This window comes from Bos taurus, chromosome X, assembly GCF_002263795.3.
Source record: "Bos taurus isolate L1 Dominette 01449 registration number 42190680 breed Hereford chromosome X, ARS-UCD2.0, whole genome shotgun sequence".
NCBI classification, from domain to species: Eukaryota; Metazoa; Chordata; class Mammalia; order Artiodactyla; family Bovidae; genus Bos; species Bos taurus.
The window spans coordinates 76,497,540-76,522,849 of record NC_037357.1 but is presented as its reverse complement, the minus strand read 5'-3'; the positions used below and the strand labels follow the sequence as shown (position 1 = coordinate 76,522,849).

At 36.7% G+C, this 25,310-nt stretch overlaps 1 protein-coding gene across 8 annotated transcripts; it reads right to left on the bottom strand.

Annotated features, from left to right (window-relative positions):
- Positions 1–348: 348 nt before the first annotated feature.
- Positions 349–24,211, bottom strand: RLIM (ring finger protein, LIM domain interacting). 8 transcript variants are annotated; one of them, XM_059883506.1, is made up of 6 exons: positions 23,787–24,198; positions 22,132–22,192; positions 21,636–21,749; positions 9,468–9,660; positions 8,535–8,618; positions 349–7,316 (listed from the first exon to the last, which is right to left on the bottom strand). In XM_059883506.1, the coding sequence occupies exons 4-6, from the start codon at positions 9,634–9,636 to the stop codon at positions 5,734–5,736; spliced, it is 1,836 nt and encodes a 611-aa protein (XP_059739489.1). In that variant the 5' UTR covers positions 9,637–9,660; positions 21,636–21,749; positions 22,132–22,192; positions 23,787–24,198; the 3' UTR covers positions 349–5,733. The 8 variants fall into 8 exon arrangements, with proteins under 8 accessions (XP_059739489.1, XP_010820129.1, XP_059739486.1 ...); XM_010821827.4 differs by having other exon boundaries at positions 24,007–24,198; XM_059883503.1 differs by having other exon boundaries at positions 21,636–21,699; positions 24,007–24,198.
- Between the last annotated feature and the right edge of the window lie 1,099 nt (positions 24,212–25,310).

Here is a 25,310-nt window from a genome sequence, read left to right as displayed (position 1 = left end):
ACTTACAGAGGTCAAGCAAGGGAATCATCAGGTCAATAGTAATACAAGAAACATCAAAGATGCACCTACTTAAAATGTCACTTACACAAATGTTTCCAGGATTCTTATATACGAATAGACTTTAATCTTTTATTTTACCACTGAAAGATTAAGCCATTACACAATACAGGACAGAAGTTATATTTCATAAACCAGTACCTGCCCACACTCAAACAGTGAGGGGAATCAAAATCAAGGTTGCACTCTAATTCTACATGATTTTTAAAACCATGTCTATCTGACATTGGTGTGAAGCAACAGAATCTTTATCAGATTCCTCTTTTAAAAGAAAAACCCAAGGAGAGATGATCAAGCACAAATGATCACTTCATGCATTTTATTGATAGTCTATATTTTAAATCTGCAGTATGACATCTTACATAGGGAAAAAGCTTCTTCCTAAAAGATAACTATTAATAATCAAACCAGCTTTAATATGACTGACCTTTCAAGGTCTTATTTTGCTTTAAACAAGTTAATTTTTAGCAGGTGTAAAGAAAGCACTGTACAAAAAAAAAAAAAAAAAGGAAACTGGGTACATTCTCAAAGTTTAATACAGGGCTTCCCAACCAGGAGTCTGCTGGATAGATATTGGAAAAGGGTGTTATGTTCAGCTTTAAATTGAAAGAAAATGAGAAACCAGATAAAGTAAGACAACCAAATTCATTTCACTTTTGTGCTCCTTTCTGCTTTTCTGAAAGTCTCTCCCAGAGGTCAGGAAGCCCTGGTGTAACAATCACTATAGTCTTTACAGAACATACATTTATGTGCTTCATCTTGAAAGACATAAAGGCCGCCTTTGTTACTGTTCCCCCTCCATATCCCTTTAGATTCTTATAGGCTTCAGAAAGCTTTCCAAAACCGCTGCCCAGTTCTTTATCTGAATCTAAGTAAACATCTATACCAAAGCAGCTCTTCTTGGGAGAAGACAAAACAGGCACAGATACATAATCAGGCCAATTGCGTACCTACTCAACTTGATACTGGATCACATGGCCCTACATCTTTAAAAGCAGCACCAGGAACAAATGGAGCTATAAAGAGGTAAAATCCAAACATTGGACGTTAAAACACATACAAATCACTCAGTTCAAAGAATGTTAGCAAAGGGGCATTGAAAAGAGTTATGGCTGGGCAGCTGGTTCAGCCATATCTTGGTATTAAGAAAAATCTGCAATATGAGGAACTGATAGAGGAACCCTGAAATAACTAGGCACGGTCATTCATTATGGGGTTCACTTTCACTGCCTATCTTTCAGACATCAGTCAATCTAAGCCTGGGGGTCTTTAGTAAACAAATCCTAACCAAAAATAAGTATTTTGGTGATTTTGAGACTGTTGGGAGGGTGTGCCTATTTTCTTGAAATTTGAATTAGAACACCTATGTAGACATGAAAGTAATCATAAAACTGATATAAAACAGTTGTTATTCCTTGAACATTCCATCAACTCAAATATACTGCATTTTAGATACAAAATGGAGTTACTCAAATCAAGTGAGATTGCTTACTTGTTCCAATATTCCTATTTTAGTAATGTTCCAGTTAAGCACTCTTTTCAGAATGCTAAAAATGTAAAGGGTAGGTATATAACTCATAGCTGTTTCTTAGCTGCTTTCTAAAAATCTAATTTAAAAATGAAATACTAGTTACTTGGACCTTGCATTTTAACTTTCCAAATGAAGCATAAGTTGATTTACATTTTCAAATGTTTTTTCAAAAGTGAACAATTTACTTGTTAATGAATTACAAGTTACTGAATATTGCTGAATAACAATTATTGAATAGTCAACAGGATTTTCCAGGTAAGAATACTGGAGTGGGTTGCCATTGCCTTCTCCAAGGATCTTCCCCATCCAGGGATCAAACCTGGGTCTCCTGCATTGCAGGCGGATTCTTTATCAACAGAGCTACCAGGGAAGCCATTATTGAATATTACACATACTAAAGAATTATATTAAGGGAAAATAAATGCCTGACATTTGAACATGTGCCTTATCAATCTCTTGCATTACTAAGGTACAGTATACTTTAGTAAGAAGCAATCAGCACAGTATTATAAGACAAAAGTGCCTGCAAATGTGGCTTCTATGTATTTAGTATTGGTACTATATTTGACAGGGAAGCCGGTAAAACTTAAAAACTCAAATAAGGCAAGATTACAAATATTTCTTTTTCACAAACAGCAAAGAAAAGGGGTGGAGTAAAGGGGGGAATAAAAATATCCTCCATCTTTGAAAGTATCAAAAACAACCACAAGGTGCCACTGCATTCTACCAAGCTGTAAAAATGGCTTTTAAAAAAAGCATTTTGCAACATTCACTTTCCTATTATGTGGGTATTTTGAGAACTGCTGAAAAGTTAGGGCTGATGCTGCCCCATTTCATGTCATGGACATCTGAGAAGCAGGTGATTAAATACAAAGCATATTAAGTGATAACCCTTCATAAAAATAATTTGAGACATTGACATTAGGAGAGAATACTTGGCAGGGAAAGAACATGTTTTTGGCAGGGGGCGGGGGGCGGGGATTACTTGAGGTAACACTTGTAACAGTTTCCTAACCTTAAATTTTGGATGAACTCCCACGATCATGTTTTTAGAGATTTCATGTATACACACACACACAATCCTGGTGCTAAATGTTTTTTTGTAATTGTTTATACAATTGATTACTTATACTCCAACACTAACATGAACACTTTTCTCAATCCCCACCCTCCATTACCACCACTAAGGTATAACTAATGTGCTCTTTTTAGAGCAAATATTCCAAATTAACAATTTGGTTGATCTTCTAGTGTTGCTAAAGTCTGCAAACTTTAAAGCTAACTTGTTCAATTTTGTTTTTAGTACTAATAAATCTCAATCACGTCAGCTGCTTGCAGTTAAACACCTCAAACGTTTCAGACTAGTAAATGAGTTTTTTAAAATAATCTGAAATAATCAAGAAATTTCATTTTTAGTACTTTTTCCCTATGCTTTGAACAATGTAATGCCCCAACATTGTTTTTTCTTGTTCCTATTATTGCATGAAGTTCAAACTAGGTCCTCAAGACAGAACCTTTCTGTAATAAAGAAAAAGTGCAAAGGTACAAAATGAAATGTAAAGTCTTTTGCAAGAAAATGCTCCCTCAAGAGAACAGTTGTTTGGATGCAGGTGGGAAAAAAGATTTTTGTTCTCCATTGTACATCTGACACCTACAAATGACCTTGTCTTCAATGTCCATACTAGTAAGTACATATTGGTCATGGACCTTGCAAAAAAAAATAATCAAGTAGCAAATTCCACTAAAATATTTGTATCCATTCTACACAGTCCAATGGAAATTAATGAGTGCTATTGAAAAAGGTTTTCACATGCACATGTCCAATATGTGCATTGAAGGCTAAAAACTTAAAATTCTATTTCCAGTGTTTATGAATAGCTTCAGTATCTACATTCATAACCAGCATTCTGCATGAGTTACCTCTTAATACTTCACAAATGAGTAATAATACATCTTGGGAGGTTAGGAAGGTACCTGTTAATAACTTTCTTTTATGCTTAGAATGTGATGCAGTTGTTTTTAAACTATTTAAAATGAACACCCCTATTATAATGGGACATTTTATACCAAGAGGAAAATGAGTTTGTTTTTAGCCAATCAGGACTACCCTGCAGATCTGAAAACTGTAGATTACACCCTTAGTAAAGGATACAAGGAGGCTCACAAATATAAACAAATCCTGACTTTTACATGGACAATTTTTTTAGAAAGATAAAATGTATTACATAAGCGCCATAAACAGTAAAATCTGCTTATATTAAAAAAAAATAAGTGAAGCTTTGTTTGGACATTATTTTCTTGCAAGAGCAGTACATATCCTTAGTAAACAACTACCATATTTACAATTTCCTTGATACTTAGGTAGGATTGAAAGCCAGAGGCAAATATAAAAGAATGAGCTTTGAAATAATCTTTACAGCTGAGTTGGTAACACTTAAGGTAGCCAGATAATTCCTAAAGCAGACTTATTTATTGTGTAGAGCATCTGACTACATATACCTGGGTATCAGCTCACTTTGTTAAGAGCCAAGGATGTGTTCAATCCCTCTTTGGGCCCACTAGCGTTTCCCAGAAAAAGACAGTCCTCCACAGTGAGACTAATCCTAACCCCAACCAGCCTCAAAAGAAAGTCGGCAAGAGTACTGGGGTTCTTCACAAAGCTAAGGAAACAACATAAAGTGCATATCCCATAGATTGTGAGTCAGCCTTCTCATCTTCAAATATGGGCAGCACAATTAAAATCTGAATTTCAAATAACCCAACACGACTCACTTTCCACAAAAAATAAAACTCCCTTAGTTCTTCATCTTGTCTTTAGATATGAGATATTAGGTCTGTATTAGAGATAGTAACAAGTGTGCACTGGTACCTTGAATAACAAATACCAAAAACAATGCAAATTTGAGACTTTCCTACTAGTATACTCATCTGTGCCAACTTCACTTCTTATGCTAAATAAGTGGTTTACAGTCTCTTTCCTCCATTTTTTTTTTTTTTGAGAAGCAAACTTGCAAAAACATCAATGTAACTTGTGCTAGGGGGTAGTGGTTTGTTTTTCTTAAACCAAAACTCTGCCAAATTTGCTTCATCTGCTCAAGTAGAATACTGTGCCAAGGATCTGTGGAATTACTGTCTTCATGAAAAGTTTAAGTTCTTCCAAGCAGTTTTCTCTATACTCCCTCTTTCATTTCCTGCCTAAATCCATACTCTGTCCTTTCCTTTGCAGGTCACAGTAGCTGTTCACATACATTAAATATTATAGATATGTTCTGCTCTTACATCTACACACTTACAAAAGCAGCTTTGTACTTTGTTTGGTGTGTTTTCTTTTTTTTTTTACTATGTTGGCTCACAAAAAGCAGTTTTTTCATTTCTAAGCATGGTACTTTACAATTTTTAATGCATTAATACAACAGTGCATTGGAAAAAGTACTGAGCCTCTACAAAATAGCTTTACATTTTTAAACAAATGAATGTGATTTTTCACTTACACAAGCATAGGCTTTTTTTTTTAATATTTCCACAAGATAAATATCTCAATTAAACTATAAGCTCACTCTACAGTGTGCCACAGTGATGGGCTTAGAAGACAGTTATACACTTAGAAGATCCTAATCTTAGTGTTATTTACACTGATAAGTCCAATATCACCTTGTCTGAAAGGTGAACAAATGATATTCAGAATGTAGCTGAATGTGTGCCAACTAATAACTGGGAACGGTATAGCTTTAAGCAGTCACTTAGGAAACATGTACTGTAACTGAGTCTAAACTGGGAATTGCCTTCACCCCTCTTTCCTATGGCATATGAAACTTTAAAGATCAATATGAAAACAGGTAAGAGTCATTGCTAAGGCAGACCTTTTAAGATAACAAAGGAGAAACTGACAAGTACATGATAAATCATCAGTAATAACAATTACTGATACTGAAGTCAGATTTTTATGTCCTAACATGTTGCTTTTTAAATATTTCCTTTTTTTGGGAACAGAAATTAGAGAAAGGACAATGACTCATTCAGAAAGCAATGACTCAATTCTGGTTGCTACTTTACATTTAAGCACCACTCAAAAAGTGGACAGAAAGCAAGTGATTCCTGTTTGCCCATCACTATACCAGATACATAGCTGAGAGTTCAGACCTTAATCACACAATACTTTCTCTGTTACCAGAAGCTAAGACTGCTCTGCGACAAATAGGACAAGTAGAATTCTCAGATAACCAGCGATCGATGCAGTGGACATGGTACTCATGGGAACAAGGTAGTTTACGAAGTTTGTTGCCTTCTGTGTATTCTGTAATGCAAACACTACAGGTTTTTAATGCATCGTTTTCACCAAAACTTCTCATTGCCAAGTTGTCAATCTGTTCTTTGGTGAGTCCTCTAGGTTGGTCATCATCATCCTCATTTAAGAGGAAAAACTGAGCGAGACTAAGGAAGGGCAGAGAGCCACTTTCATCAAATGTTACTGGGGCCCTGTGTCGACCCTCTCGCCTGGCACCTGATGAGCCTGATGATGAGCTTCCTTCATTACTGCCTTCAAATACCTCTGAGCTAGTCTCTGAACTTTCACCATTGGAACTGGAACTAGGACTCGAACTGGAACTTGAACCAGAACTGCTACTACCACCAGAACCCCCTCTTCCATTCCGTGACTCTGACCTTTCCATATTTCGACTCGAGACTGAGCCACTAGGCTCTGAATCACTATCACTGTACATAAAGTAGCTTAACTCACCAAAACCTGTCATTATCTGCCTTAACATGGTCTGAATTGCAACAGATGTAGTCTCACTTAAACCAGTATTTAAGATTCTACGAATTGGAATTCTGATGGTACTGACATAGGTTCTCACACCTGCTCGCTCAGAACGTGAAAACGTACGCCTAAAACCTCCTCGTTCACTTTCATAAGTGACGGTGTTGTTTGGTGTCTGAGACCTTGACCGAGTTCTGCTAGCTATGCTATCTCTCTGCCGATATTCTCCAGGACGAACTCTTCTTACTTGAAGATCAAGGACTATGGTTGGAGGTCTCTGGCCTGATCCTGTAGATTCACCATTGCCAGTTGTGTCTGAAGATCCTGCTCCTTGTGAGGCATTTCTTGTTCCAGAAGCTGCAAAAAGACCTCTAGTTAGTAAGTCAGGTCCACTTATTTGCTGTCTTAATGTCACGTGGTGCCGGGTTCTAGAACTTCCTTCAGTCTCATTTACCAAAGGATGCTCAAAAGTCTGAGATGAGATACTATGATGAGATCTTCGTGGAATTTCACTCATTGGATGTAGAGGTGATCTACTTCTTTCAGCTCTTGCTCGGGTTCTCCGATGGTCTGGGCTCCTACTTCTTGCCCTTCTCTGACCTCTGGTAGGTGGGGCTTCTCCTGTTAATGCTTCAGTTGAATTTCGTTCTGATCTGGGTGGCCTTGCAGATGTTGTTTCAGATCGTGGATTTTCCATTTGTCTTTGGCTGTTGTTGTCCATACTTTCTCCACTAGAACGTCTTGCAGATGGTTCATTTTCGTTCTCTGGATTTTGGCTCCCATTATTACGGTTAACATTGATCTCTAAACTGAATCTGAAATCACCACTGTTTGGATTAGTCCGGCTCACTGCTCTCCAAGATTGGTTTCCTCTTTGCCCACTTCTTGTCGTATTTCCAGTTTGTCTGACTGAGTTAAGCCAGTCTATTATAGAGTCACCATTAGATACATCATCTGAAGAGTCTCCACCTGTTTTTTAAAAAGGGAGGGGTGAAAAGGAACTATTAAAAATAAGAAATCATACTCTGAAACTTCATATTATTAACAGAAAAACATTCTGAACAAATTTCAATTTACAGATTTTTTTTAAACTATACTGCACTGATTGGCAAGTAAAAGCAGGAAACTTTCAATTCCATTTTAAAACAGCAGGCTAATTCTAGAGAAATTTAAAGCATTTTTCAAAAAAGGGAATTGGGAAGAAGTCTATTTTTAGCATTGTATACAGAGCCTAGTGTACCACTGGGGACTGTCAGAAGACATTTTTCAGTCCACTGTCAAAACATTAACATAATCAAATAAGGTAAAACACCAGTTAAGGTACAGGGCTAGTATTTTAGTTCAAATTACATTTTTTGGGTTAGATTTTTATTAGTCTACAACATTTCTTTGGGCTCTTGACTTAAGTGCCTTGGATAATACAGGACATTTAAAAACTACAGGACTGCTTTAGACATTGCAAAAATATAAACAAGATTTATAGGTTACTTCTTCATGTTACCAAGATTTTAAATTAACATGAAATCAGAGATCAGAACAAGTAAAGAGTCTGAACCTAGCACAGTACATATACAGCACATTCAACAACCTGTTATCATATTTCACACTGAAGGAGAAACACCAGACCTGAGGGAAGAACAAGATTTCTTAACAGTGCAACTATTTACATTTTGAGCCAAATAATTCATTGTTGTGGGGGCTGTGCTGTGCATTTTAGGATGTTTAGCAGCATCCCTTACCTCCACCCACTAGAGCAAACAGCAAACTCCCAACCAAAAATGTCTCCAGACATTATACCCCAGTGAGAAGCACTAGATTAGAGAATGCAACCTTTCTGCTGGTAAGGAAATCAGGTTTATAAGGAAGGAATAATTCAGTGGGTACAGGGAAATTTCAATGAAGGTGGAAAATCAAGAAAAATGATCACATTTAAGACACATTTAAGATCACATTATATATAATTCCTATATCCCAATTAACACTCAAAAAAATCCCACAGGTGAAACAGGGGAAAAAAAAGTTAACATTCTCACCAAATATCAAGAAAATGCCAGTTCTTTTTATGAGCAGTTACTTAACACCAAATTAATTTGTGCTACTGATTTGGATTATCTTTGGCTGACATTTATCATTAGGAAGCTCCTTATCCATTTCATCCTTTACACCCCTCTCCCAAGAAAAACTTACCTCTATTTTCATCTGAGTTTTGTGGTGGTGGGCCCTCTTTAATTTGTTGTAGTCTCCTCAGCAACTCTTCCTCAGTACTTTCACCTGAAAACAGTTTAAAATGTTTGCGAAGTTATAAATAAAATCCAATGACTTATCCATCTGAGATGACAACCGAAGAGTAGGAACCTGAGTAAAATTCACCTATTTGAGAGCATGACATTACAACTTATATTTATTTGTATTCCTTTCCAGTTTACAATATGCTTTTGCATACAATATCTCATTCTTTAAAAATGCAACTCTGGGAGACAGATATTATCTGCATTTAAGACAAAGAAACTCAGAGTGAGTGAGATGATTTGTTAATATAATAACCATGCTAACACCTTACCTTTTAAAATTTAAGCAACTGCTCAAACGTTAATAGAATTAAACAGAAATGAGGAGGAAGTGATATAATGAATTTTAACTAGAATCAAGTGGGACCTAATGAGGCAAAAAAGAATAACCAAGCACAAATTTCTGAATAACTGACTATTTCACCCAAGGCTAGCTCTGGTTGATTATGATTGGGACATATTCAGAGAATGAGAGATGACAAAACAGAGTTAAGTCTGTCCTAAGAACCAAAGTTCCTATTAGCTCTTCCAGACCACTGTCTAGTAGTTAAATAAAGATAAATAACAAAAAGATTGTTCAGCTCCACTCTTTTCAATTCAGCTTACTATAAACTCATAATATAATTCCTTGCTATAAATCCTGACATAGGATAATTGCAAATATGAGTGAACAAAATCAAGTAGCAAGTACAGCAGTAAATTTCATTCTCTATCCCTGGTATTAAAATCATACTTCACAATGGTAAACAAAACATTTTTTTAAAAAAACAGTTGTTTTTTTAAAGACCAGCAATTTATATATATGTAAATCTTTAAACTACACATTGCATACCTGGGGTGCCTAGCAAATTGTTATCCCTCATAAGCCTATAATCTTCTTCACTGAGGTTATTTACAAATTGATAGAAAGCTTCTTCCCGATCCAATCGGTCCATCTGACTTCTGCGCTGTGCTGCAGACTGATCACCACTTCCTTTATCGTTACAATCTGAGCTTTCCATCTTGATGAACAAGTGGAAAATTATCTAAAAGGAGAAAGGAGATCACTCTTGAAAACAAAAGTCAGTATATCTTCTATATAACAGTTTTAATTATGTGAAAATCCAGAATTCAGTTTGAGACATGAATTTTAAGACCCCTATGAATGGAAACTTCCTAATACAAACACTGAAAAGCACTGTCATACTAGGAAAAGACTAGGTCAGGGGTTGGCAAACCATGGCCCATGGACCAAACTTAGCCCTGGTGACTATTTTTTTCCTTGAGATCTAAGAATGATTATTACACTTTTAAATGTTTTTCTAAGAGAATATTTTGTGATGTGTGAAAATTATATGAGATCCAATAAATAAATTCTTAGCTACCTGTCCAGAGAAAAGTTTGGTTAGAGAAATACAGGTAAGAATTCAGCAGTGTAGCAAGAATTGAACGGTGTGTATTCAACAAGGTTAGACCCAAGCAGCTCACTGAATTCTTGGCACTATAATTGCTTTTGTTTTTTAGTCCTCACAATGACACTGTGCACAAACACTGTTGTTGTTGTTATTCCTTTTTACAGATGAAGAAACTAAAGTATAGAGAGGTTATATAACTTGATCAGGGTTACACAACTAACAAGTGACAGGGCCAGAAGCTGAACCCGGACAATCTGAATTCAGGTTTCTCTATGCTCTACTGCCTCTCACAGAGATATGCCATGTAGAACAGAAGTTCTAAAAATGCTAATGGTCAAGCCCACTTTCTCCATTTAATACGATGAGTGTGCACTGGTAATTTAGAAAAATGTTACAGTATGAGCATGGCACTTGAAATGCTGTAAAGTTATAATTGCATCACCGTGACTTGCAGTGCACAGACCACCAGTGCAAAGCAGTGACGGTGCCACATAGTCTCTGTCACAACTACTCAACTCTGCCATTATAGGAAGAAAGCAGCCCACAGACAATATGTAAATGAATGTGTACAGCTGTATTCCAGTAAAACTTGATGAACACTGAATACCATCTCTAAAGGCACAGTGGAGTATGGATTATTTTATTAGAGTAGATGGCAAATATTTTATTTATAATGCAATGACACTGAAACTGTGCTAAAATAATAAAATATACATTAATATTATTAGACTAAGCACTCATCATAGTATTTCCAATTCACAGGAAAGCTATGGTCTGAAAAACTAGAAAATTTAAAACAAATATCACAAAATATTTCCTCATAAAAATAAAAAATGAAGCTTCAACCAGAGTAAGTTTCTAAGTGGCTCATTTGTTGGCTAAGCAAGGAAAGACATTTATCAATGCTGTGTTAGCTAAATTGCATTTGACTGCAGAAGCTAAACAAATAGTCCACAGAAAATTAACTGGTTTAAGATTATTAGCCTTTTAATGAGAACAGGTGCTCAAAAAATGACAATACTGGGATATATCAATCATCAAGTGAAAAACAAGGAAGCAAATGAGTAGTTCCCTTTGGTTCTTGAGGAGTTGACAAATATAACTGATACTATTCAGTTGCTTATTCAAGGAGTCAAGTTATTTGAGGAGTTTGAAGTGACTAAAGCAGTAGTCTCTATGAATAGTTTGCATGGAACAACTAACTACAGGTGATATCATTTTCAAAGAAGCTGAGAAACACTAATTCAGCACAACCTGAGGTGGAATCTGTGAAGATGTGTTACAACTGAAATGGTGGTTAAAAAAAAATATGCATAGAGCAAAAATATATTGAGTCAGGCAAATTTACAATTAAAATTATATGTTTGTATATTGATTAGACAGCGTACTTAATGTGTGAAGGTATTTTCAACGACAAAATATGTAAAATCTCATTTCAAATCAGAAAACACTAAATGGACATCTGCAAATGATTCTGATGATAAAGAATGTTTAGCCCCAATTTAGCAAAATGTTATCCTACCAAAAGGAATACCATTCTTCTCATTAGTAGACCTGTATTATAAAACACTGTACTCATTTATTATTACATCAAGAGAAACTTTGTGGAAATTTGGCTTCTCTGTTTTTATATAAATAACTACGTAATATGTTCAATTCTAATTAGCAAAGTGAAAAAAAAATTACTATCTGGCCTTTTACAGAAAAAGTTTGTCAACCCCTACTCTGGATAGTACATAAAACTAGCCAAAACTTAATTCTCACTCACTATTTGTACAGCCCTAGGAAATATATAGTATATTCTTTTCCTTCCAACCCCAGATTGACTCAAGTTCACAATGACAAAAGTTAACTCAGAAACATGTGAAAATCTGATTTATGGAAAAGTAGTAATCTATGTTGGTACTACGATTTAATCCCACACACAAAACACGAAGTATCTGGATGTTTATGTCAATACTAGAGAAAAATAAAAACAAGCCATCTTTCAGATATTAAAAAAACAAAGAAGACTGTCTACCTATCTGATGAGTCTAAACAAATTTTAGTCTATACATGGGCACATCTGGCTCTCCACTGTTTTTCTTAGATCATTATTCTTAGAACTAGTCTATCATTCTTTAAACAAACAAGATGAATTATCTCAAGGAAAGGGAAAGGGAGAAAGACCTTAATATTTTTTGGAGTTTCCTAATTTCATAACTAAGATTTCTTAATTTTGGTAAGACTAAACTATATAAATTTCTGAAAGATGCTGTTTTTTAAGTAACTTGAAACTATAAGACTAGAAGTCAATAGGTTAAATAAAACACCCATTAACGTTATATGGACCAGGCAATGAAAAAAAACAAGCCAAAATTTTCTACAACTTAGTATTGGTAATAAATAGCACACAGTTAATTAAAAAAAAATACAGAAAAGCACAAAGAAAGTCCAGCCATAATTTCCCAAACCAAAGAAAATCACACTAGGCTAATATTAAGCAGTTAATATTCTGAATAGTAGTAACATGAAAGGATCAATTCCACTTATGAAGGAATTGATTAATAAATAGTTCTGAAAATTTCTAAAAACTGAAAGCTCAGTAGGGTTGAAAGGCTTTAAGAATGCAAAGCTTTCAAAGAAGGCAAAAATTTCTGATAAGTTCTGACATTTGAAGGACAGGAACCAAAGATAACAGAAAAATCACATACCAAGGACTGTTACAAGAATGGCACAAAGCCTTAAAAATAGCGTCAGAGGTTAAAGCCCACAAGGAACAGAAACTTTCAAAAGTATGGGAAAGAGCTTTTAAATGGCTTTGAAAAACAAATCTGAAATAAGAATGAGATCTTTCACTAAGCCTCTGATACAGATGGTATATTAATAGAAGATGGTAGGTAGAGGCACTCAACTTCTATCTTATACAGCAAGGAGAATCATCTTCCAACTGAAAGTAGTGGAAAAAACCAAGTTTCTCAAAAAAACAAAACAAAATCCAAACTGCAAAATTTCCAGTCTTTGAGAAATCAGAGAACAGGGGATACCAGATGATCTTAATCTGCAAAGAAAGTGACGTCTATAAACTTTAACACAGCAAAATCTGGCACAAAACCTGGGGAGGGGGAGCGCATGGAATTCTGCTATAGACTATCAGATATATTGCAAACATGTAGAAAAACATGTTCACAAGTGGAATTCACTGTCAAATTAACCTCATTTGCATTACATAGTCTTCTTTCACACAGAACTTGCTTTACAAGATTCTCACATTAAAATCACCTGAGGAGCTTTCTCTGGGGCCAAGCGACATTTTAAAAATTCCACAGGTAATTCCACTGCACAGTCAGGGTTGAGAAACTTTTGATAGAGGCATCAGGATAATACTGCTGAAACGCCTGGCTTGGTTTTTGTCCAGAGTCTGAAAAGTTTTTGCATCCTATTTTATGGAGAAATATAGGCTAGATCCATGCTTCTCAAACTTCCAACATACAAACGAACCACCTGGAAATCTTGTAAAAATACAGGTTCTGATTCAGTAGGTTGGGGGTGAGGCCTGAGAGCATGCATTTTAAATAAGCCTTAACGTAATGCTGATGCTGCTAATCCTAGAATCAGTTTGAGTAGCAAGGAGCTTGATGACAATACAATTTAACAGATTCACAGTTTCTGAATACCACTCTCAAAAGATTATGGAGCAATGTTAACCTGCAAAGAGCCCAGTCTTAAGCATTTTGAAAAGAACCAAGTCAAAGACATGCCAGCCAAATCTATAGACAACTCAATGCTGGCAGTTGGTAATAAAGATGTATATAATAAAAAAACAAATCCTGAATTCTCAGTGGGCTGTGAGAATGAGTGGAAATCAACAAAAATGATGGTAAATGTGCTACTTTAAACACTTTAAGGGTTATCAAGCTGATGGGGACAGGGAGACCTGTCCTGGCAATATGAAGATGACCTGAAGTTTTTAGTCAACAAAAGCTCAGTTAAAAGCATGTTTCACTTGACCGTTAAGAAACCTTGGAGTCACAGGTTGACAAATCTTTCCTAGGTCACAGTATTCAGATAAAAATAGGTAGTAGTGTCAATGCTACTTGCTGTTCAGACTATATGTGGAGTATTTGAAACATTAAAAATATATCCAAAAGGACACTGACAAACACGAGAAAATATCTAGAGTGACTAAGATGGTGAGAAGCCAGGGAATACCATAAAATAAATGGCTGAATTACTTGAAAATGCCCAAAGACAACACTAAAAATGGACACGATTACCACCTTCAAATATTTGGAGTTATAACATATAAGAGAGCAAACCACAGGGTGAAATTAGAGCCTAGAGTTGGAAAAAATATGAAGCAAATAATTCTTGTCTTTTAATAGTGAAACAAATAAAGACTGTCCAAAAGTAGAGATGCAACCCGTCTCTTGAAGTAAGCTACTACCAATTTCTGGAAGTATTCAAGTAGAGGCTAGATATTAGGTAGGAGCTTGAACAGACTGATTTCAAAAGACCCTTTGGACTAAAATGTCATTAAGGATAGACAGTCCCTCGGTTTCCTTATTCTGGGTCTAGGGTCATACTAAGCCACATATTCCCAGTGACACAATTTTGTTATAACATTTTCTTAACAAGACCAATCCACTTTATATTGCCCCATCCTTTCCCTCCAACACATCTTGTACTTCACTACCTTCACACTTCTAATACTCTCCCTTCAGCCCTCCATTTAGTCTCTCCCCATTTCACTCACCCCTCAAGGTTCAATGAAATCTTACCACCTAAGAAGCTATGACTGACTACCTCAGGTAGCAATTATTTTCAACTGTCTCTGCACACAGCATTTGCCTGTGCCACTAGTGTCACTTCCTGCCTCACAAGGTCTTTTATATTTTTGAAATACCAATTTTATTAATATCTTATTTACCCAACAGATCCAAAAGATCATTTCAACATATTATCAATATAAAAATTATTGAGATGTATTATATTCTTTTTTAAAATTCTAAGTCTCAGAAATTTGGTATGTTATTTTATACTTACAGCACATCTCAAATTGGATGCTAAATTTTCAATGGTTAAAGTGAAATATGGTCCTAATGAAACAAAAGTCATGTTTAATGGAAAAAATTTACATTGTTTATTTAGCGTAATTAAAATGAAAGAAAAGTAAAAGTTCAGTTCCAGTTAATTAATGACATTTCAAGTGTCCAGTAGCCACATGTGCTTAGAGGTTACCATATCAGACAATGCATGCAGCTTTAAAGAATTTGTTCGTAAGGTAGAGAAACTCCACATACAGAAACAGCTCTAAAGTGTTCCCAATATATTGTTTCTGCTCTATAAACCCACTATTTATGAATCCCCTTTATGCTTTTCAAAAGTAAAATAATAATGGTGAGGGTGAGGTGAGTGTTAGTCACTCAGTCATATCCGACTCTCTGTGACCCCATGGATTGGGGCCCGTCAGGCTCCTCCATCCACGGGATTTTCCAGGCAAGAATACTGGAGTGGGTTGCCATTCCCTTCTCCAGGGGATCTTCCGCACCCAGGGATCAAACCTGGGTCTCCTGCATTGCAAACACTCTCTTTACCATCTGAGCCACTAGGGAAGATAATGGTGAATACTCTACAAAAACACATGGAATAGATGATTCTTAATTACAATCACCAATCTTCAAGTTCACTCTTGACCTAAAAATTCTAATATTTCCTACATGGAAACTAGAGACCAAAAAAAAAACAAAAAAAAAACACCATACCTCTATTTAAAACCCTCTCAACACTGTGATTTTGGAGACTGCTAAATCCTAAATAGCTCCTGCCTGATGAGTTTAGAAGTTGGGTTATTCTATTCAAGAGGGATTTTTATTTTAGTTTATTTTTCAATTCGAAATTTTAACAATGAGACACACAAAGTAACATGTAAACAAATCCAAATTACTATTACTTCCATAGTAATATGCTGCTCTCCCTTCCCCCTGCTTACACCAGAGAAAATAAAGGAAATTATTTTCCCTACATGGCATCCTTGCAACACACTCATTTATTTCAAAATTGCAATCAAACTGGCAAGGCTTCATTAAACAGAACACACCATGTTTTTTGCTAAGGTATAGATTTCCATTTAAAATGCTGTTCATTTCTTGCAGTTGATTAAGGCACAGGGAGAGAAAAAGCCTACTTGGTTCCCTACTTTTGCCCAAAGCATTCATTCTTTCTGCTTTATTCTGCATTTGCCTGGGTTGGGAGTGGAAGTCAAGAGATTCCAGCACTGGCAAGACAGATGTTACAGCTTTAGAGAGTTACAGCTTTAACACCTGCCAAGGTCCACTGGACTAGAAGTTAATTACATTTTGGAAAAAAAAAAAAAAAGGAAATCCTGAATGTAAGCAATGCCTTCAAATGCCTTGTAAAATCATCTTACGAACATACACCCAGTGAGTCTGGTCTCATTTTAAGCAGTGCCTTCACTACCTAAGCAGTAAAAAAAAATGAAAAAATGTAATAATTCTAAATCACAAGTTCGGAAAGTTAAAACATGCCAAAGATGTCAGGAGACTGCAGTTCAAATGATCAAATACAGATCTCTCTCCATTTTGGTGTGAAAAGATCATGTTAATAAAATGGGTCTCTAGATTCTACTCTGTGGTATGAGAAAAAAAGAATCCCCATACCCCCTGGGCTCCTTCTATCATCATAAATGAGAAAATTTTAAATCTTTTCATTCAGTTACCTTATACTGAGTTATAATATTCATGTGCACAGTCAGAAATTTTGGATTAAATAGACAGTTATCATCAGTCAATTTTAAACTTAAATATTTTTATGGAAAACTTAACCAATAAAACATAAGAGAAAAAATGTGTAACTGTTCTTAAATCACTTAGGTCTCTTCCTAGTTAAAAGTAATATCCATTGCCCTTTTCATACAGCCCTTTCACCTATATTTCATTTAAGCCTTCCAACAATTCTATGAAGTAGGAATCACAAACTCTATTTTACAGATAGGAAACAGAAGCACAGAGAGAGGAAGTCATTTACCAAAGGCCATGAGGCTAGTCAATGGAAAGAGCCAGCAATTAAATCCAGGTCTCCTGATTCCAAATCCAGTCAACTTTTCAATAAATTGTCAACTGCATCCCAATATATCCTAAGACCATATACCTTAAAAATACATTCCTTCAATCCTAACAGGCATGTCCAATGTATTCAACCTCACTATCAGCTTTTTAGTTGATGTTTGGGGTTTCCCTGGTGGCAAAGAGTCTCTGCAATGTGGGAGACCCGGGTTCGATCCCTAGGTTGGGAAGATCCTCTGGAGAAGGAAATGGCAACCCTATCCAGTATTCTTGCCTGAGGCATGGACAGAGGAGCCTGGCAGGCTGCAGTCCATAGGGTCACAAAGAGTTGGACATGACTGAGCAACTTCATTACTTTCACTTAGCTCATGTTCACTTCTGGTATGAAAACTTCCAAAAGGACAAAATATCTTTTATAAGCAGTATGAACCCAGCAGGGCTTCTTTTTAAACAAGTCAACTTTTAGTTTTTTTGTTTTAAATACAGTTGCCCCTCAGATGCATAGCATAGGTTATTAACCTTATTTCTTTCAGGGTACTGTGTGCCAATACAGCCAAATCCAGTCCTGGAAAGTAAGTAGCCAAATTAGAAAATTTGCCCAGTCATTTCAAAAACTACTCATCTGGTCAGTAACTGTATGACTGTGTCAGGTAAATTTAATTCTGGGGAGGAAAAGCCAGCAAGAAAACCAAACTTGAGATTTATTCTATAATTAGGGTGTTTAAAGCAGATTTTATTCACCTTGAGAATTTTAAAGCATTTTTAGTGATTTCAATTCTTCTATAGTAATTATCATATATTAATATAAATTATGCACGTTTCTGACCACTGCTATAAGTATTTAATTCTCCTAACCCACGTACAGTAATCTTTAAAACATGTATTTTTGTTTTGTTAGGGCAAAAAGTCACTTAAAACATACTGTTCAGTATTAATGGGTCAGGAGACCTGGTGCTAAATGTAAGCACACATACTATATTCAATGGACATACTCCATCAATTAAGATTTAAGGCACCAAAATATAGAGTTAAAAAAACGACATAAAAAAATGAATTCTGAAATTCAAAAGGTTGTAGGGGTATCAATTTTAAAATAGACCACATCCATTAAGTCTGGAAGAAATCACTTCTTTTAAAAATCAGGAAGTACAGGAGGGAGGAATCAAGATAACCTAATGTCAACCAACTACTGAAGTTATCTTGGGCATTGTCACCTTTTGGATGTGTTCAAACAAGCTTCAAAATTCAATAGTGTCCTAAAGTACAACACACCAAAAAAAAAATTATAGGTATCAACATAAAAATGTGTCATACTGAAAAAAGGGCAGGCATTATTCTGTTTTCTGTTTGCAACAGAGTTTCTTTCTTCATTAAGAACCTCGTAGAGCATATGAGAATTAATGACAGGCAAGCCTTGTGTATAAAGAAAATGTCAGGTCAATAATACCATCATCAAAATGAAAAATACTTAATATAGTTAAAAACAACAAAAAAAGCCAAGTCACAAAGAACTACTGAATTTGAGGTCTGGATATAAAATACCATTGTGTATGTAGTTACCAGAAGTGTTGGGAATTTTTCCTATACAGAATGATTAAAACTTTACAGCTTTTGCAGCCAACAAATCAAAGGTTGACTGAGTAGCAGGGTGGAATTCAGCTCTGTGAAAACAAAAAAAGAGAAGATACTAGGTTCTAGTCTTGGCTGTAAGATTAACTACGTGAATTTGGCCAATTATTTAACCTTTTGCATCTCAGGATCTCCATCAGTATTAGTGTACTGGATTAAACTATCTACAAGATACCTTTCCAATTCTATGAATCCAGACTATGATATAACCCACATCACATTACAATATAGGCTGGAAAAATAAAGGTCAAGAAACATGAATAACTAGGATGTAAGCTTAAAAGCTGTGCTTTTCTCACTGCTACTTCACTCGTACACTTCTCTTTTTATGACTATCTTATTTTTAAAAAACAAATACAAAGCATTCCTCTTTAAAAAATAGGGTAGGCTTTATGTTTCACTGCCTTACTGCACAGTACCTCTCACCAGCCACACAATTTATTTCCATTATTGGCCTATTGGAGGATGGTACTAAAACTTCTGCCACTGCTGATACTACTAGAGCAGTATGAGATTATAAAGTATCTGCATGGCAAAATTCAAGAGACATTGAATACAGTGTCTCTTGTATTCTCTATCACTTGAAAAGGACATCAGGAAAAAAAAAGGATTCAGCACGTGTTTAATCTCTAGGCAGGAATTGTGCAGCTTACAAACAATTCTAATGACAACAACCTTCTAAAACAGTTAAATCAAAAGAATATTAAGAACGTCAACAAATCAAAGGATGGAGACCAAGCCAAATGCTGCCAATTCACAGGAACAAGTTAGTTTAAAAAGGAACCCATTATGACATTTCGATTCACTTAAGTACTTAAGACAGGGAATTTAATCTTCGATTACCCAGTTCATGTTCTTTTACTATTAAGCTATGCCACTAAATTAGAATTTGGTCTTATGCACACTAACTCAATTCTACTCAAAAACCCAAAAGGCTCATGCACTTATTTTTAAAATGTTTTAATGCAAAAGTCATTGATTACTGGCAATTCTGGTGTTAGTAAATAAAGTACTATTTTTTAAGATATAAGTTTCCCACCAAAAATGAACTATTTTAAAATCATGTGACTGAAAAATATCATCTACACAAATGACTCCTATATTGTCTGAGGAAAATAATTTTGTGTTACAGAACCAAACACATTGATAACTGTGATTTCTGAACCAGTGCTCCTACAGAGAAATGATGACAAAGGTGACCATATATACCCAGTTTGTCCATATGAGTAGCAGTCTACAACTGCTGTCCTATAGTGATTATTAATATGGCCTTCTTTCACTCTTAAAAGTGTCCCAGTTTGGATAAATGATAAGGTGACCTCAAATGTAACTGACACTAACAGGAACTTTGGTCAATACAAAATGAAAAATGTAATTACGAGTTAAACCCTTTCTTCACACAATCAAATGTAGAGCAAGAGGAAAGAAGACTATTTTTCATTTCAGAAAAATCTGAAAACACTGAACACAAATATCTCCTTCCCACCACAGAATGGATTATGTTCATCATCACATAAATACTGTAATAGCAGTCCAAACTGCTGCTGTGAAATTACTGCAGTAAGTCCACAAATCTATATACACACATGCATTATCTACAGATACTAGTCTTCCAAACATATATATGTGATATTTTGACTAATGAAATTAAACCCTTGAGTTGAAGCACTAAAATACAAGAATTTGTTGTTCAGTCTCTAAGACATGTCCGACTCTTTTGCAACCCCATGGACTGCAGCCCGCCAGGATCCCCTGTCCATGGGATTTCCAAGGCAAGAATACTGGAGTGGGCATTTCCTTCTCCAGGGGATCTTCCAGACCCAGGCATTGAACCACTTCTCCTTCACTGGCAGGCAGATTTTTTTTTTACCACTGAGCCACCAGGGAAACCCAAAATGTAAGACTATGTACAGCAAAAACATCAAGTATCTATTTCAGGAGCAAAACCACAAGTTCACAAATATACTCCCAAACTGTTTAAGATTGTCAAGATTTTTACCTCTAAAATAAACTGCTTTATTATCTGGGAAACTTCTATTTCAAAAAAATGAAAAAAAAAATAGAAGTGTTATTGCTTTCTTACACTGGGTATCAAAATGTCAAAGGATCATGTAAACTGGATACTTTTAAAAATCAATGGGCTATAAGGTTTGGAAATGTCTGTATTACAAAATGTTTATACACACATTGTAATTTGATAAATGCAAATGTCCCATTTGATCTACTGTATATAAGGCCTCATGTTCACTAACATGAAAAATATATCCAACCAGCCTAACACTTCTAGATATCACTTCATTATTAAGCTACTTCTTAAAACCACTTCTAATTTTAAATTGTTTATCAAATTATATTACAGGCAGTAACAGCTGAAACAAAGAACCCTGACAGACTGAAAAAGAGAGTGCAATCGTTAGATAAGTCTTACTTGCTTCATAAAGCAAATTTCCTTTGAGTGTTAACAGAAGTTTTTGATGCAACTTAACCTATAGATTTTTTTTATTACAACCTTTCATTTTTTTTTGCATTTCTGATCTAATAACAATTCTAAGGACATAAAAGTTTATTGATTTTGGCATCAGACAGACCTGGGTTAAAATGGGGGTTCCTACCACTTATTAGCTTTTTGAGCAAATTATCTAATAGAGAACAAATTATCTAATCTCTCCTCTGAGTCTCACTCTGTAAAACAGGTAACATCCTCATGAAGCTTGGCTGTAAGGATTACAAAATCACACATGTGAAGCACAGGACCTAACACATAAGTATTCAATACAAATTAATTATGAATTTAGGCTAATTACCCATCCTAGTTTGCATGGGACAATCTTGGTTTGCACCTGTTGTCCAGGAAAATAATGTTCCTTTTTTTCTTAAAAGCATCGTAGCTAGGGCAATAAATTATGTGGTTACCTTAACAACGATGATGAAAGAGGTTGATATCAATTAGAGTATTATATATTATGACTTCTCGGATCTTGAAGCAAAAATATCAAATGTCACACAAAATAACTTGAGATTATATTCCTGTAATATAGTCTACTGTTAGTTCATTTAGTTATTCAATAAACATTTAAATACTATTTATTTATACTCATCCCATTCCAACAGTGATTAAAGGAAGCAAATTTCTATTTTGTTCTTTCTGTTCTATACAGGTACTGGCAAATTTCAGACATTATTTTAAAAGAAAACTGACAGAGCACTAATGAGGTTCCAGCTACTCAGAAACACTACCCTTTGAATTCCCAGTGAAAAACACCCATTCTGACCATTAAGAACGCCCGACACCAACTAACATATATCAAAGAAGCCCATTCAATTACAGGGCCCCCAAAACAGAATAAATATTTTAAAACATGCATTCTACACATAAATCATCAGGAGACGCAACAAAAAATAAAATTACCTGACTTATGACATAGTATTGTATACAATAAACTGGATTTTAGTTTTCTTCACTCTCTGCTCTAGAAAAAAAAAGAATCCATTATTCTTCCTCTTTTATAAGATAGACATTTTCTTTGTAACAGACACATCCTAAAAATTACATATCCTATGTATTTTAGATACACACCCGCCATAATCAACCTAATTCCACATTAGTATTAGGATACTTGGTGAGACTAAGAAGGTCAGAGGGAACCAACAATCTTATATGTTAGATAGAAGATATCTTTTAAAGGCTGACAACCCATCTACCTTTTAATATAACCTTACTTAAAATGGACTTTTACGCATCAGATCAGTAATTATTTTCAGATTCTCACAGTTACTTTCAAGAACTTATTCGGTACATTACACTAGCCTAAGGCAGGAACTAAAGTATGAAAAATCATCAGGACATCTTAGGCTAAAGAAAAACACTTTTTCAGTAAGAGAAGAGTATCCTAAAACAAAATTTAAAAAATATTTAGATTGGGCTTCCTGGATATTTTATTTCTACAACTTAGAAAACTGATTCTGGGGCAGCGATAACTGTGCCTGCCTGCTCTCAAGTCATACAGGAGGGACATAATATACCTGATGGGGTGATAAGTGTATTTTGTCTTCAATAATGACAAGAATTTTTTAAAAAATGACTAATAGTAGTTTATTTCTTCCTCCTTTCAATCATCCAAAGCCACTGCGGTTAATTCTGATTCAGGAAATGCGGACTCCTTATTTCCAGCAAAAAAATAATTATTGTGGGGCCTTGCTATGACTGAATGACAACCTAATATAAATGCTTCCTCTTTCTGCAAAACGAAAGAACGACCTAAATAGACAAGCCTGCTAGGCCTCAGATTCCCGGACTAACCTGTGGAATAAGTATGGTGAAACTGTCTAGGGAAGGAACGTGGCTGTCTCCTCCATCTTGAAATTAATCAGCATAAGGGAAAAAGGGACGGAGTATTCAGGAAGCAGAAGCCCAACCGGTTAATACTAGTTACTAAAGCTATGGCGTACGTGGCAGGTACCGCCCGCAGAAGCCGAGACCCTAAGGCATTTTTTGAGGGGGGAGGGGTTGGGTTGTGCACGGATTGAACGGAAATTAACTTCAAAATCATTTGGCCCAATTCCCACCCTCAGCCAGGGAAAAATAACAAACACGCAACGGCTTTTCCCTCCCTTTTGGGGGGAATCCGTGCAGTGGTATCTGGCAAAGGAAACGCCAGGGTTATTCAAGCAAGGGAGTAAACCACATTTGTCTTAGATCCTCAGGGAAGATGTCATCGTGGCCTCAGGGGGCGCCTAATTGATAGTGCCCTGTAGAAGCAGAAGGCTCAAAATGGGGTTTTGCAAATCCTGGGAAATCTAAAGGCCCAAGAGTTCCCAGCATCTAACTTAGAGCAGCCTGATTTTTTCCCCATTTCCTAAACCCAAGCCCGCCATGTAAAAGAAAGGGGGAGGAGGAGGAGGAGGAGAAGGAAGTCTCCAGAGAACTGGGGAGAAGAAAACCTGAGACGATCAAAGATTCTCATGCCTGAGGCCAACACTCGAAAATCGCCTCCCCCAAATTCTTAAGGTTTTGGAGGGCCCCAGCTGCGGCTCGCGCGGCCACGGAGAGGAAGTACTACCTACCTCCTTCCCCTTCTTCAAAAAGCCTGTCGACTATACACCCAACTAAAATGGCAGCGGAGACTACGCCACGGAGCCCCCCACAGCAACCGGTGCCTGGGGTCCGGAGGCGGCGCTGAGCCTCCACCACGATGCACCAGTCAGGCCATTTTGAGAGAAAGCAGCAGATGGGGCTTCGCTGTCTTCCTCTCGCTCTCCATCCGTTTCCCAAGGCTTCACTTACTCGGTTTTGGTGTCGGGATCCGACTCGGTCGGTTCGGCCGCCGCCGCCGCCGCCACCGCCGCCGGGGCTCCTGCGCGCCTCCCCTGCCGCAGCTCTCAAGCCCGCCTCCGATGAGTCGCTGGTCGAGACCCGCCTCTAGTCCAGCGCCTGCTCGGAGACGTTGCTCAGGCAGCCATTATCTTCCCCATTGTTACCAAGCAGCGACAGGAAACGCCTGCCCACAACAGGAAGTGATGATGCCGCGTCCTGGCCCCGCAGCCGCAGCCGATTATCCACTCCCAGCCGATTATCCAATCCCAGGCGATTCCTCGAAAAACCCTCGGTGAGAGGAGGAGGTGGCCGGCTGACGACGCGGCAGGGCGGGCCACGGCCTGGAAAAGGAAAGCTGTTGTGCCGCCCACCATGTGACAGGCCCCACCCTCCTCCGCCATTTTGAATTGTGGCGAGAAATTCGCGTTCTGAGAACTGTGAGAACCTTTCCCATTTTGAAAACTGGAGGACGTCACCGTATGACTGCTGGAAGCCCTTTTCAGAGAGTGAGAAACGCGATATTAGTCTCACCTGACGTCGATTCACACAGTCAGGACCGGTTAATACAGCATCCTACTTTTATTCGAATACATTTATCGAATGCCAACTGTGGGTGTCAAACACTAGTATAGATTTTGGGGATACAGCGCAAATTAAAGCAGGCCAAAATCCCAGTTCTTGTGTATCTTTATATTCTTGGGGGGAGGGACAATAATTATATATATAGTATATAAAATTAATGATAAATGCTAGGGAGAAAAATAAGGCGAGGGAAGGTGGGTGGGAGAGAGCCCGGTGGCGGCAAATGGGAATTGCAGTTTTAAAGAGTGGTCCGAGGTGGCCTCTCTCAGACGGTGATTCTGAATTTCTTGAGAAGGGGCGGTGTTTGTAAAAGGGTGGGAAAATCTGATAACGTTGGAATCTAAGGGCGGTTAAGGAAGGCCTTTCTTAGATAGTAATGCATGAAAGAAGGTACAGTATGAGCTAGCAAGCAACAACTCTGGTTTTCATAGTTAAGAAAAACAACCACAGTTTTAGGGTGTTATCTCGTTTCTTTTCTCATTTTTCTGTTTTCTGTGTTTTCAGGTAACAGTCCAGCTACACTGGCTTTCTTAGTATTCTTCCAGTGCTCTAAACTTGTTCCCATCTCTAAAACTTTACTTAGGCTGGCATTTTCCTCTTCATATCTTTGCTCTCATCACCCAAACCTTTTCTCAATTGTCGTCTCCCCAGAAAACACTTCCCTAACCACCCTATCTGAAATTACAACTTCC

Coding starts and splice junctions, on each gene's coding strand:
- RLIM (NM_001192322.1), bottom strand. CDS start 9,636: ATGGAAAGCTCAGATTGTAACGATAAAGGAAGTGGTGATCAGTCTGCA. Junction 8,619..9,467: donor CAATTTGCTAGGCACCCCAG/GTATGCAATGTG, acceptor AACTGTTTTCAG/GTGAAAGTACTGAGGAAGAG. Junction 7,317..8,534: donor AAACTCAGATGAAAATAGAG/GTAAGTTTTTCT, acceptor TTTAAAAAACAG/GTGGAGACTCTTCAGATGAT.